This window comes from Pyxicephalus adspersus, chromosome 4 (assembly GCF_032062135.1).
Source record: "Pyxicephalus adspersus chromosome 4, UCB_Pads_2.0, whole genome shotgun sequence".
In the NCBI taxonomy this organism is placed as follows: Eukaryota; Metazoa; Chordata; class Amphibia; order Anura; family Pyxicephalidae; genus Pyxicephalus; species Pyxicephalus adspersus.
This window is the reverse complement of record NC_092861.1, coordinates 73,993,480-74,008,391: the sequence shown is the minus strand read 5'-3', so window position 1 is coordinate 74,008,391 and position 14,912 is coordinate 73,993,480. Positions and strand designations below refer to the sequence as shown.

Here is a 14,912-nt window from a genome sequence, read left to right as displayed (position 1 = left end):
CCCCCCAATTTTGAAGACCACACTCTTGAAGCCATTTTGTTATTTAATCCTAAATTAACTTGTGTTACAGATTATATTAAATTGTATATTCTACTTCAAAATCTTTAAACTCCTGCGCATCACCACCAAGCATTTAGCACATCTTGCTGGGTAAACTATCTTCATCTTTTCTTCATCTTCAGGTTTCATCTTACAGCATTCAGTGGAGTCTTTAGTTGCACCATAAATTGAGTAAAGTTGTTATTCTGTTGTCTAAGGAGCACATTATCAATGTTTTATAGAATTAGGAAATCTCTTTTACTTTTTCTGTTCATGTTGCCATTGTTCATCAAATGGCGTTGGAAATTTCCTGTTTTGTACATTTTTTAAGGTATTTTTCTGTTATGGAAATCTGTAGTTTGAAAAACTTTATTCCTGTTGAACTTTTGCCACTTTTTCCTTTATTTTAGTATTTTCCTGGCGCTGATGAAGCTTTACAGTATCCTTGTCAGTATTCTGATGGAGGGCAAAGCAATTCTGCCACAAGTACAGGTCAGTGTTTTAAATTACTGCATCTCTCTCTTTCTCTCCTCATAAACCCAGTGCTCAAGAGTCAGAGCTTGATGTGCATTGTGATGAGTGAAATAAGTATTTGACCCCCTATCAACCAGCAAGATTTCAGGCTCCCTGGTGTCTTCACTGTATGCAGGTAACGGGCTGAGGTTAGGAGCACCCTCTGTAAGGGAGTGCTCCTAATCCAAGCTTGTTACAGTACCTTTATAAAAGACACCTGTCCACAGAAGCAATCAATCAATCAGATTCCAAACTAGCCACCATGGCTAAGACCAAAGAGCTGTCTAAGGATGTCAGGGACAAGATTGTAGACCTAGGACTGGACTGGGCTACAGCTTTGATTCAGTGGGTTGAACAAAAAGATTGCATAAAATGTGAGGAACTAAAGCCTTTTTTTACACAATCGCCTTATTTCAGGGGCTCAAAAGTAATTGGACAAATTAAAAAGCTGAAAATAAAATGATCATTTCTAATACTTGGTTGAAAACCCTTTGCTGGCAATGACAGCCTGTAGTCTTGAACTCATGGACATCACCAGATGCTGGGTTTCCTCCTTTTTAATGCTCTGGCGGGCCTTTACTGCAGCGGCTTTCGGTTGCTGTTTGTTTGTGGACCTTTCTGTCCGAAGTTTTGTCTTCAACAAGTGAAATGCATGCTCAATTGGGTTCAGATCAGGTGACTGGTTTGGCTATTCAAGAATATTCCACTTCTTTGCTTTAACAAACCCCTGGGTTGCTTTGCCTGTATGTTTTGGGTCATTGTCCATCTGCATTATGAAACACCTCCCAATCAATGTGACTGCCTCTAGCTGGATGAATAAAACCCCTAAATAAAAGGATTGTAAAAGAATAAGCTCTATAAATCAAAAGGCACTAACCCTCTAAAAACCCATTTTAATTTCAGGTTGTTATACGTAAAAACAGGAGGGGGATGATTACTTTTGCTAGGCACTGTAAGTTTTAGCTGTCTGCAGAATAATAAGGAAGCTTTTCTCCACAGGATCATGTATTGATATTAATTCTACAAATACAAGCAATAAGAGTGATATTGAGGACTTCCAGGTTAGTGCAAGCAATGATACAATCAAACGAATAGAGTCCAAACTGGCACACTGGAATAATCAGTCCAAGCAAAGTGTAAGTATATCTGTTTTTCCCTATAATCATACAAGTCTGCCTGAATTACTTTTTATAGGATGCTTATAATAATATTGTGTATGTGTTAAATTTCTTATACTTTTAAACATATTATGAAAACAGCACAATTTTTTAAGGTTTTTGCAATGTTACATAAACCCTCACGTTCTTAAATTGGACCATCTTACTATAGAATATGTAAATGAAATGTAAATAATAAAGTAGTTATAACCAATTATTTTTTGGAAACCACATCTCATTTATGGAGAGGAAAGGGATCACTTGTGAATTATGTAAGTTAAATTTACATGAAACATTTGTATTTATCCACTGAATGTTTTAGTGCTGAATAATTAGGTTCCATGCAGTGCCGCTGCAAAACTGCATGCTAAATAGAAACTGCCACTAGCTAAGACAGCAAAACCCATAAGAACAATGGCGTTACATACAATTCAATTTTTGAATTAGGAATATAATTTGAAATTAAAGAAATTTGGAAAAAAAAATTAAGAATTTGAAATGGGGAAAAAATGACATGGAGTAAAATCGTTGTATACTTGTGGCATTTCTTAATCCTTCTAACAAAATGTGAGCATGCCACAAAAATAGGCAAACTGCTAAATACACCCAACCAGCCTGATTGAATTTGGTAAGATGGGTTTGTAGTTCTTATAGAGGGTTTCTTTCTTGCCAAGCTACTTTGGGATGTCTTTTTAAATATTTTCTTATCTAAATCCCTGTTTAGATGGAATCAGGTCGCTTAAGTCTGCCTCCTTCTCGGGGTAGCAGTGTTGAAAGCTTATCTGATACTCGAGCAAAGCCACCTTCAATACTTACACCTGAGAGTAAAAGGATGAGTGCGGACATGTCTGAATCTGAGCCAAGGATTTCTACAACCACAGGTAATAGAGACAAGTAGTCATTTCCAAGCTATTACTTTTTTTAGGTAGGTGAAGAAGATTTTTTTTTTATTAGAAATCTCTGCATCTGACATTTAAAGTTACTCCTTTTATAAAGAGTAGAATATGCATTTATTAAAGTTGTGATTAGGGACGGTGATTTTTTTGCATTTTGGAAAGCAATAACCTGATTTCATACGTGTACTGTGCTTTCCAGATATTGGTAATCAGAACTGCTTCGTTATTTAGATACAGTTAGGATTTTAAGTAGAGGAAGAGCAGCGTGTTTAGCAATTAAGAAAATTTTAGAAAATATTTAAACTTTTCTAGATTGTATATACTCTTCATTTTTTGTAGTAAAAACAGATCACCATATAATCACTTAATGAAACCCAACTAATATGACTGTGTTCATGATAAAACATCTCTGGCTCTTTTCTTCTACATGTAACCTATATATGCAGCAGTCCAATCATATACACTAATTTCTTTTTTTGTCTTTGTGGACATCTAGCTTTTAGATATTGCTACTTATTTTCTACAAGCTGCACAGTACAAATATGCTTGCCTGGACTCAAAATTTGCTATAGGTAGATAGATATTTGGTTGACCAACTCTATGTTTTAGTTTAGAGAAATTCTTTTAAATGATATGATGCCCTTGTTCCCCTATTCTAAGAGATGGTACATGTTTTGTAGCAGCTGTAATACCATCTTGTCCATGTGCAGCAATATTTAACTAAACAGTCTGGAAACCTCTGGTTAAATGAAATGTGGTTATTTCAACCAGGGAAAAGATGAGGACACCCAAGTGTAATAGAGACAAGGGTTCGTATGGTTGGATGGTGGAACAGAACAAAGCAAGTACTAAGCAAACTGTTTTATTATGGCACATGAAAAACATCTAATGAAAACTCACAAATAGAACACATAAAAGAGGAATAAAAATCGCAGTTAAAAACAGTGTGTCTAAGGCACATAACGACAATAATGGCAACCAACTAACTCTTAAGTGCCATTAATTTGCTATAAAAGATAAACCAACAGAGAACAGCATTGGTGTAATAGCCGCATAATATCATGGCATAAATTCTGCAAAGTTCATAGAGAGGTGAAAACGGCAGCAGTGCAGTGCTGAAAATAGCAGGTATTTGCCAAGGTTTACACAATGCTGATTTGCTACACAGAAATGGACAGTCTTGTTCTTAGTAATTCGGGTTTTGTGGGTCTTGAACCCTTTATATTTTTACACTATAGGTATTGTATATCTTAATACATGGGTCCTTAATGCATACAAGAACCCAAAGGCTGATTCAACTTAGCCTAGGTACATCTGAAATGTTAGTTTAGGGTTACTGACCTATATCTTGTAAAGCAGTTGTTGCAAATAAGATAAATCAATTATGTAATAAATTCACAAAGGCAGTCCAAACTAAAATATTTGAGGAATGAATGAATGAGCTGCAATTTTCATATAATTTCTGCTGCTTAAGTCTCTTGATAGGTTTGACATGCATTTTTGTCACAGCTGCATTTAACCTGTACAGGTCTCCGACAGGTTTACTCTGAATATTGTTCTACGATATAATTACTTTCAGTCATCTAGAACGGTTCATTCTTATCAAGTATTTACTACATCTAAACCTGGTAAAAACCAGAAATTGTAAGCAGTTTTAGTGACTGCACTTTTGAATTATTTAGAAATGTTGTGCAGTTCTTACATATTGTTAGTTATATTTTTGAGTGAATAGGTTTAAATGTACTTTAGGGTATTACAGAAAGTGTTTTAACCCACTACTTATGATTTGTGAAGAGTTTCATTTACATTAATGACCAGTTAGGCCAGTCTATCACTAACCATTCCAGGTAGACTTTGTCTGGACTATGTTTGTATGTCCTGTTATGCTGTTTTTTGCATGCCCATTTTTTTTTCTTTCTTCCATTAAATGCAGAAACTATAGCATGGTTCTTTTCTGCACGCTCCTTCATTGTGTAACATTGTGCTGTACACTTCCATGCTTTTGTTAATTGTGTTTTGTACCACTTGTAGTTGTCTGCATGTGTATTGTGTATATGTTTTTGCAGCATATACCAAGTCTAAACGAGGCCACCGTAAAACTGCTTCATTTGGCAATATTCTGGATATCCCTGAGATCATCATAACAGGTACTACAGAATGGTAGTGATGCATTAAGGCAAAAATTAATTACATAAACGGCTAAATGCTTTTTGCTCCAAACCTGTTCATCCTGTCTCTGTTCATTTACACCCTGTTAATAATACTAACTAGCAACTGTAACTGTTGCAGTATTTAAAAGGCAAAGTTTTATGCTAGCTACAGATCTGGAAAAAAATTTGTAAGTGGTGTGGATTTCACTTTCCCTTCAGTCTACTAATGTTAAATTTGGACCTATACTCGCTAAAATAATTTCAACCAAAAAATTTTCCTACCTATAAAGTATTGAAGCTTTTAGCATCTTTCATTGTCACTTTTCTTCTCACTCCCCATACTGTGCTACAGTGCATAGTCTCCTAGGAAGCCCTGCATTACAATACACATTATCCTGCAGTGCAAAGTCCTGGTAAATACATGGTGAAAAGTCTTTGTGCTGTAACATAAACTGAAAATATTTTTACATCATTCACTAATCCATTATTATAGTAAAATAGACAGGTTGGTGTGGTGCTGCAGGCAGAAGTGTTGATTTTGTTGAAGATTAACAGTAGAAATATTTTTGCTGATCAGGCGCATATCTCTGCAACTTAATACAGGTTCCCTGTCAGCCTTTAGTTTAAGGATTACCAGGTGATGACAATATCTTTAGTATTAAATGTGTCTTGTTGCTAGGTCTAGTTTAAGGGACAAATTCTGATGATTCATGAACCTTCCTCACCAGCTATGTTTTTTTTTTTCCTATTTGGTGACCACAGACATGTTTGTGGTGGGGCTTTTTGGTTTAATTTAAATGCAGTGTTTTTACTATGAGATGAACACTTGTGACAGACACATAATTGGAGCAAAAGTATTTGATTCTGATTCTTAATGCTTCTCTTATTTAGTGGGTTCAAGCAGCATTTAAAATAACTTGCACGCCATTTTTAAAATAAATGTCCTCCAATAAGCACACTAATTAATTGCATAGCATGCACTTACTATTGTCAGTTGCTATTCATTGACCCCTCCCAGACAATTGTGACTTCATTCCCCATTCCTTTCCAGCATGTGCATCCTGAGATTCACAAATGTTTCTGTATCAAATTAGGAATGAGAAATATTTCTGCCATGTTTAATTGCTGCCAATTTTAGAGTAGTGCTGTTGGTGGAGGTGTATGTACTGTGCTACTTTTAGTATGTTCTCCTGATTTTTTATTTTAAACGCTAATACCTTGTGCACACAGGCTGATTTACACATTTGATCCAGATCTAAAAAAAAAAAAAAAAAAAAAAGTGTTAGGAATCAAAAGCAGGAGGAAACTGTTTTTTTTTCTTCTTCTTTGTTTTTTCTAGGATGTGTTTGAATATTGGCATCAGATCTGCTTGTGTGTAATAGGCCTTTTTGTGTGGCAATACATAATTAAGTAGGACTGCAGTAACCAGACTTCATGTCCAAGGGTGGTACTGTATCTACAACTGAGCGGCATCACCTTTCTCCTTATTTCCCTAATATGAGGAAGATGTTTTGTAGTCCACTGAAAGAGCTGGAAACTTCTAAATGCTATTGTAGCACAAAGCACAGGAAGTTAGGCGCCTACAAATGTTATTGCAGGGTCAACAGAACAGTTATAACAAAACTTTTTTTAACAGAATATATAAAACATATTTAATGTTAACACTACTCTTGTGCTCTTAACCAGATATAACCTCTATATAAGCAGTAAACAGACCTGTAAAAATCATGTATGTGGGACACTTGAAGCTAAACTGCTTAAAAAAATAAAGAAATGAAAAACACATATAAATGTTATCTACTTAAAAAAAATACACAGTGTCAGGTCTTGTATTCCAGTGTAATACACGGCAAAATTCAAGTGACTGCACACTTCCCCACATGCACTGTGAGCTCCAAATTGAAGGGGATAGAATGCAAGCGTGGTGTTTAAGCTATGGGATAGAATTTCCTTATACCCCCTTACACAACTGTATTATCTTCTTGCTACTGACAGTCTTATTTATTGTGTTTAACCACACTACAAGGTAGTTTTTTTAATGCAATTGTTTAAATGGGATCTCAAACTTATTATTTAAGCTGGAGAACCCCTTTAACCTTGCAACAGGAACCACAAAGAAAGCCAACTGTGTTTATTTCATCTTCATTCAAACAATTTTTTTTTTATTGCTAATTTGCTATTGACATGATAGGAATAAAATTCACTGAGAATTTTACTCATTCACAAGATGATTAAGTGGTGTTCTCTTATCTGAAGATGTTAACTCCTGCTCTGAATGCACCAAAGCAGTGGTCATTAAAAAAGTAATGCTGAAATCTTACTGGATTGTTATTGGCTCTCTAAAAGTGTTTACTAATTTTAGAAAAGAAACATTTCAAATACTGAAAATTATTTACCAGGTCAAAAAAACCTGAGAGAAATGATCGAAATGTAGTTTTAAAGTTTATATTAGAGATGGCTCCATGAGGGCTTCATAGAGCTTAAAATTTGATGTAAGGATGGTGGAATTATTCAAGTGTGGAAGCATTTTACTTTAAAAGTTTGTGACTTGAACAGCAGATTAAAGAGAAGCACCACCTTTCTAATCATAGATATGCAGTGCCTGTGCAGGTGTGAGATAGAAAGTACAAAATGTCTGCCACACCTGCTTGATTTAATATTCTATAAATATTTTTATACAGTGAACCCTGTCAGTGCAGATCTAGAAAGCATGTAAGCAAAAATCAGCGGTGATGTTCTTGATATTTTCATGAATTTCATCCCATGCATTCAGCAAAGCATTCAGAGGGAAATCATTCAGAGTCATCTATATGGATGTAAAAAGAAAAAAAAAAAGTAAATTTACCCAATAGTCTCCCTAAGTTCCAAACATTTCAATGTCTCCAAACATTTTATTTTAAAATGTGTACTGGTTTTGTATGAATGAAGAAATAAAAACAGTTTATTGGTGATGGATTCAGACTTGCCTAACCTTTCCATACTGTTTTTTGTATTTTTTGTTTTCATTTAATATTTACTTAATATGTCCATATATCCTTTTGTTGACCTTCTGCTGTATTTATATTTTAGTCCACTATTTATAATGTGTAAATTGTAAGGGGTAAACTGAGAAAACAGTGCTAGGGTGGGATCCACAGCAACTGTTTGGCAGCCAAACTACCACTATGGAACCTTATGCAATTGTGCATTGTGAACAAAGAATTTAGATCATTGTGTCAGCTGTCGCTTAAAACCATCCAGGGTTCCCTTCTGCTAACTGATCTCCCTTCTTCACACAAAACATTACGTAATGCTTGTAAATGTCCTTAGTGGTTATTATGCCCTCCTCCCATGGGTGGATGTTCTTCCACAATCTGTTTTTTTTTATTGTAAGCACGGATAGCAGAAGTTTGAGTTAGCTAGCAGGTGTTTGCCAGGAATGGATGATCACTGGATTCTCTAATATATATTGATGGCAAGATGTGATTATTGAGAAAATGAGAGCATGAGGCCAAAGCTATTTTTGCAGCAAGATAAAAGGGAGATGTGTTTTGGTACGTACTTACTAAGGTAAAGTGAAAGCAGTTGAGATATGTTGAGGTTTGCTGTAGCCACAGTAGGTCAGCAGCCCTATCACGTAATGTCCTGCAAATAGATGCCGTCATCAGCCCTGGACAGCAAATGTTTAGAAGATGGTGGATGAGAGAACTGCTGTTCATGTTATGGGAGTGGTTCTTGTTAAGTTTTATAGTCCGTTGGCCAGTGCTTCTCCATTTGAAATGTTGCAGCTGTCTTTCATGCCCTGTGTTGATCCTTTGGTTTCCTTTAGCCATTGGACATGTACAAATTCCAGGCTTCCACAATTACAACCCTTCAATTGCATGTGAGGGCAGCATTTGTTAACTTCTTTTCGCTTGATATCCAGCAGGCAACGGGCAGCAGAGGCGCAGATCTGTTCAAGACGTAAGCATTGTTGGAACTGAATCCAATCAGGTAAGGTAGCCTGCATACATAAATAAATGAGTTTATCTTTGTTGATGAGTTTTGACATATTGATGTGTGCACTCAGATTTCACAGATAGGAAGCGCTGACAAAAGATTAGTGTAAGAGTCACAGAAAGGTTTTATTTAAACAGAAATTGTATTGAACAATTTGACAAATTTGCTTATGGCATAAATCTGTTTGTACAAGCATCCAAAAGTAACCCTATATTGTAGAAGTGTTCACCCATAGACTGACAGTCCTACTACAAGTACATTTACTATTGCTGCAATTTGTAAAACCAGTCCTCAGGATAATACAAATTTAAATATAATAATAAAAAAAACATTGCATTAGAGAACATTTAGAGGAAATTACAACCATCAACATGTTTTGGCTAGCTTGTTTTACTTTTTGCTTTTTACATTTTTCTTCTGCCTACACACAAATATAATATACAACTAATGTTTGAGATATTTGTCTTTAGCAAACATTATCACTCTTTTTTCTGTGTCATTTACTGTGATTTGTATAAAGAAATCTCTAGGTGTGAAAAACTAGCACAAAACATAGCAAGTTCTGTTGAAATTAAGTTTGTTTAGCAGACTTCAAGAATATAAACAACCTTCAGAGCATTCTGACAGGTAGCATCTATAGAATGGAATAAAAAATTTGGGACTTTAAAGCCAGATAGGTCCAGGTCATGGACAAGGATGTATAGATCTAGTTTATTTCAGATTAATCTGAATATTTATATAATTTCAGAATGAGCCCGAGCTATGAGCTATTTGTTGATATTTTACTGTTCCTGTATGCCATTTAGGAGAGTAGAAGTAGCAGCAGATCCTCAAGCCCTAGTGTAAGGATGATTACTACCTCGGGACCAACCCCTGATAAGCCTCCACGTGGAATTCCATGGGGTCCTGAAGATTCAGGTGAGTGAATGCTTTTACAATCTGTTCTGTGTGCATCACTTTGATGGTCATGGTCATGGGAAAACTGCCCAATTTGAAATATGACAAAGGTGCTTCTAAAAGAAGCATTGGCCAAGTAATCATGTTATATCAGTGGTCATGTTTTTAAAATACTGAACTTTGTTTAAATGAAGCACTTTTATTGCAACAAGTACATACAACTAGAACTAGTGAAGTAATGCCTTCCGCCCCTTCCCCCTCCCAATTCAGCGATTCAGTGCTCGGTCCACCCAAATCTGATATTTTCGTTTTGGTTGAAGGAATTTATTTTTTTTTTTTATTTATTTTTTTTTTTTTTGTTAATAACATCTTTCCTTGCAGTTTGGGGAAATATATATTGCTGAATGCCAATGATCACTTGTGTTGTGACAAGTATACAGTTTAAGAAATATTTTATAAAGTAACCTATAGTTACTGCATATACTTATATTTCCAATACTTTGTTTTAGATACCAATGTTCAATATTCAATTTCAGATACCAATGGATCAGATAACTCGATACCAATGGCATATCTTACACTTGATCATCAATTGCAGGTTTGTAAAATAAGATTTACCTATTGTATTTATTTAAGTAGAATATTGTTTCCTTTAATCTTCCACCAAAGCACACCAAACGTTATGATGAGTTGCTTTGTTCTCTGGTCCGGTAGTCGTACAATTGTTGGGTTGGTAAAGCACCTAAAGCAACTCATTCTTTTTAATCTTTTACATGCAAAACAAGTATGGAAGAGAAGAGCGCTTCACTTTTTTTAGTTCTTATATGCAAAGGGAAAGTATGAGTCCACTTCTGGTGCACAGGCACTTTATTCAAGCCACTTACATATGTGTAGTATGTAACAGTTATTGGCATTTGGTCTATAGTGAAGTGCAGATCTGTGCTTGTCATTGTCATAAAAGGTTGAGAAGAGGCAGTCTTATACTCCACCTAAATAAGACCACTACTTAAATTTGCACTGGATCTTAGAAAAATGTTTACAGTCCCAGCTTTTCCTTGTGAGTGATAACAAAGTAATTATCATTTATTATAGCTTTGTTACCATGCAGGATGTCACAGGAGGTCATTACTGCAGGTTTTAAATTATAAGGGATCTCTGTCTTCTATTGGTAGGACCACTAAGTCTTACACTTTTAGCTTAAATGTATTGTGGCACAAAAATCTCTATCAGTCATAAGACCTTTAAGGAAAAGTGGGGCTGATGGTCATGATTTTGAGCCAAGCACAGACATTGGTTGCTCGGTGGCAACAACAGTCCCAGGTACATTTTGACTGATTGTAAAGGGTTGTGTGTGAGCATAAATTTCATTTATGTTAGCTACGAAGTGTTTTAGAACAACACTCAGGTCAGTCAAGTTTAGGAACCATGTACTAATATTTTCCAGGGCTCGATACATGGTACTGGCATAAAAACATTTTAGCCATTTTATAGCAATATTTGCATTCAAAAAACCTTTGTTTGCTTCTTTTTCATTGTTTATTGTCTTTTTTTTTTTTTTTTTTTCAGCCTCTCGCTCCATGTCCAAATTCCAAGGAATCTATGGCTGTGTTTGAGCAGCACTGCAAAATGGCCCAAGAATATATGAAGGTTCAGACAGAAATTGCATTATTGTTGCAAAGAAAGTAAGTAGATTTTTCTTGTAGGTATTTTCGCAAACCTAGTAATTTAGTTTCCAATTGTACACTTAGGAACTAATGTTTTCTGTGTAGACACAGTCTGCAAAAATGGGTGTCCATCTAAACCTTCACAACAAACCTACAGTCATTTTTCTAAACATATTTCTTTAAAACATTCTTATGCATTCCCAGTCACTTTGCAGAAGATTGATTTTTTTTTCCCTGCACCCCATTGTAGGGTCTTTTGTCCTCATAATGTCATGCATTGGTTATATTTATAAAAGTGGTTTTCTAGTACAGAGGCTGAATGTATCCGCACTTGATGATTCATGTTTAAAAGGAGAGATGTTAATGACACTAGTGGCAGTGACTCTTTCCCAGTGAATGTGTAAACACTAATAATTGGGTACCATTGGCATTTCTGTACTAAGGAATTTCCCAGATTTGGGTTAAGGCTTTCTCTGTACTTAGCAGGGATGAAGATGAATGTTAAATCACTGGTTTACTAATGCAACATTCACATTTTTATTTTTGGTTGCACCCACACAGATGTTATCAGGACAAGGTGCATTTTGACCTTGATGTTCCATGCATTGTACCTTTATTAGCTTACAAGCACTAGATCTTCAAGAAACGAAGGCTGAATAGATAATGAAGCATTTCCTAGCCGTTTACAGCTTTTTATTGCAGTCTTTACATTTTATCTATTTCATGCGCAAAGCCTTTAAAGTGTAAGTCTGGGCAAAATAAAAATACTAATAAAATCATTAGTGTATATATATATATATATATATATATATATATATATAATTTATGCCCTTAAAAAATGTTTTGATCTTTTACAAATTCAATGTTCACACAGCTATTTGACTGCCAACAGTGTTTCTGCTGCACTGAAATTACAAGCAGTGTTGTCACTCCTGCCCCATTCTTTCCTGGTAACATTCTCAAAGACTCAAAGACAAAGTCAAAAGCTCACACGAGGCTGAAAACACTTGGCCTAAACAGGAAGTTGGAGAGTCGCTGGATTTCTGGCAGAATTAATAAATTTCTGCATGTTTTTTGCTTTCATACATACACATTATAATATTTGAATTTTCTTTGTATGTTCTTTTTAAGGTGTTTAGTAGTGTTTGTGTAAAAAGCTCCTGTTCTGTGCTTTAACTGTGTTCATAAATGGTGACATTTGATGTTTGATCCTTTTGTGCCTTTTTTGTAGACAAGAACTAATAGCTGAACTAGACCAGGATGAAAAAGACCAACAAAATACATCTCGTCTGGTACAGGAACACAAGAAGCTTTTAGATGAAAACAAAAGTCTTTCTACTTATTATCAGCAATGCAAGAAACAGCTGGATGTCATTAGAAGTCAGCAGCAAAAGAGACAAGGAACCTCCTGATCATCCTAGGCTGGTGACCTCTTGGTTTGGCCTCTTGGTTATGGACATCTTGCAGACTTTCCTTCTTTATTTTGAGCATGAAGATGGATATACTCTTTGAATCAGCACATTAGGCTGCTGGATAAATACAGCAACTAAGGGATTTTTGTGAACTATTGGTGTGTGCATGTTTCATGCCTATGGGAAGTCCTATTATGTTATATATGAAGAGTTTTTGATTTTTTTTTTTTTATGTTGAACTTTGCTTCCAAGTGAACCTCAGATCTTGCTTTTAAACAGTTTCTTTTTTTCTGTTAACAAAGTCCATTTTAGTAAGCTGGCTAACAAGGTTGAGGAAAAGAAGTCTTCAGGTCATTTTACATGCTCAGTGTTTAAATGTATTCCTTCAGTAATTTATATTTTACTGTCAGCGTGCTGAAACAGCAGTGGGGGAAAAGGTTGTACAATTAAATAAAGGCAGGTTTATTATAAAAAAAAATACACATTTAATTTTTCCTGCGCAGTCTGCATTTGGTGATGATAATTGAAGTACAGTAAAGGAATATCCTGCTGTTAAGATAATCATTCCCTTCTTGTTGGGTCATGGGATATTTTTAAATTAATTATTGAAATTCTAGAAGAGCATACAACTCTCTGTAAGTCTCTAAAAGGATTAAACTCATGAGCTGGTAGATTACTCATCACAAAAAATAAATACATTTATTCACCGGAAGTGAACTGGCTATTGTAGTCACAAGGAAAGTTTTTAAATCTGTAATATGTCAGCAGTGTCTAAATGCAAAATGACTCTAATTGGGAGGTGGTTGTAGATTTTCAAGCTGAAAAATATTGATTTTTACCACACTGGGCATTCCATGTTAGGTATGGCATAAGGGTACATTAACATTGCCTTCTGTTTTTTTTTTTTTTTTAGAACCCTGAATTTAACAGTGTTCTGAATATGAACTTGTTGGTTTGTTTTGTTGTATTTCATTGACACTTAAATCTCTGAACTCTAGTCAGAAGAAATTTTCTCTTACTTTGAGGTGTATGCAGGATGGAAAGTCATGGTCAGCCTTCGGAAAGGAATACAGATGGGCAAAAACCCAGAGAGAATATTAACCTTTCCCTTTTCTATCGAAGGGAAAAGTTTTAGCTTTAAATATACATTAAGTACCTGTTATTTGTTTTTTATATAGTGCCAACATATTATGCAGCGCTGTACATTAAATAGGTTTAAGTGTACCTAAACTCAAAATTTTTACTTTAATTAAAAGGGTAGACAACCCTTTTATTTAAAGTAAAATTGTACTTTTTTTTTTTAGTGGAAAACCCTTTTAAAAAAGAAAAAAAAAAAAAAGTCCCACACCTCCCCTTTCTGTCTTGATTGCGGCTCTTGGCTGCTCCTTCTGCGCATGCCTGAGATTAGGAGCCCTTCCTTTAATGAAAAAATCGATGACCTTGCACCTGCGCAGTGCGAGATCAGGAGACATAGGAAGAAGAGAGAAGATGAATAGAGGGACGATGCAGGAACCAAACAAAGAAACCCCCTGATGGATATGCAGAATTAAAGGTAAATGTTTTTTGTTTTTTTATTTTGAGTTTAGTTCCGCTTTAGAGGTAATGTCTTGCAGTCTCTAAAGAAATGAAATTGTTTCCCTTCCTTTGTTTTAAAAAAAAAGAATCACTGTTAAAAAATATTAACATGCGTTCTTCAAATAAAACTCATTCACACTTGTGTAACTGGGAAACATAATCATATAGCACGTTCGTAGACTTGTTTTTTTTTTTTTTGCAAGTAGGCTTGTTTATTCTGTTTCCCATTTTTTTTCTCTACATAATCCGCATACATAAAATATAATGCATAATGCATGTGATGATTTGAAAAATTACAGCTTAGATCTTTTCCCATATTTTTCTTTTGCAAATCTTCACACCCTTAATACAGACTCAAAATCTGATTCCAGCTAATGCTTTTTTAGTTAACTATATCTGGTAGCTGCATTCAAAGAGCTTTCACAAAATATTGCCAAAAGGTTTCTAATTGAGAAAAAATATAGTACTCACATCTGTAAATTTGCCTGGCAACTTGGCTTTTCTCTTGTACCCTGTTTCCCCGATTATAAGGCACTGTCTTATATTTTTTGAAATGCCAAAATATGCCCTAGGTCTTATTTTCAGGGGATGTCTTTTTTTTCCATGAAGAAGACTACAGTACACATTTATT

At 35.1% G+C, this 14,912-nt stretch overlaps 1 protein-coding gene across 3 annotated transcripts in view; it reads left to right on the top strand.

The window, feature by feature from the left end:
* MAP3K7 (mitogen-activated protein kinase kinase kinase 7) overlaps window positions 1-13,184 on the top strand; it is a 28,879-nt gene extending 15,695 nt beyond the window's left edge. For 2 of the 3 annotated variants that reach the window (XM_072408648.1, XM_072408651.1), the window contains 9 exons: window positions 450-531; window positions 1,552-1,688; window positions 2,434-2,590; window positions 4,672-4,752; window positions 8,660-8,727; window positions 9,540-9,651; window positions 10,167-10,228; window positions 11,197-11,312; window positions 12,526-13,184. In XM_072408648.1, the coding sequence (XP_072264749.1) occupies window positions 450-531; window positions 1,552-1,688; window positions 2,434-2,590; window positions 4,672-4,752; window positions 8,660-8,727; window positions 9,540-9,651; window positions 10,167-10,228; window positions 11,197-11,312; window positions 12,526-12,706 (996 nt within the window). In that variant the 3' untranslated portion in view covers window positions 12,707-13,184. The remainder of the gene's footprint in view (window positions 1-449; window positions 532-1,551; window positions 1,689-2,433; window positions 2,591-4,671; window positions 4,753-8,659; window positions 8,728-9,539; window positions 9,652-10,166; window positions 10,229-11,196; window positions 11,313-12,525) is intronic. The other variant, XM_072408649.1, reaches the window with a different exon arrangement.
* Window positions 13,185-14,912: the final 1,728 nt, after the last annotated feature.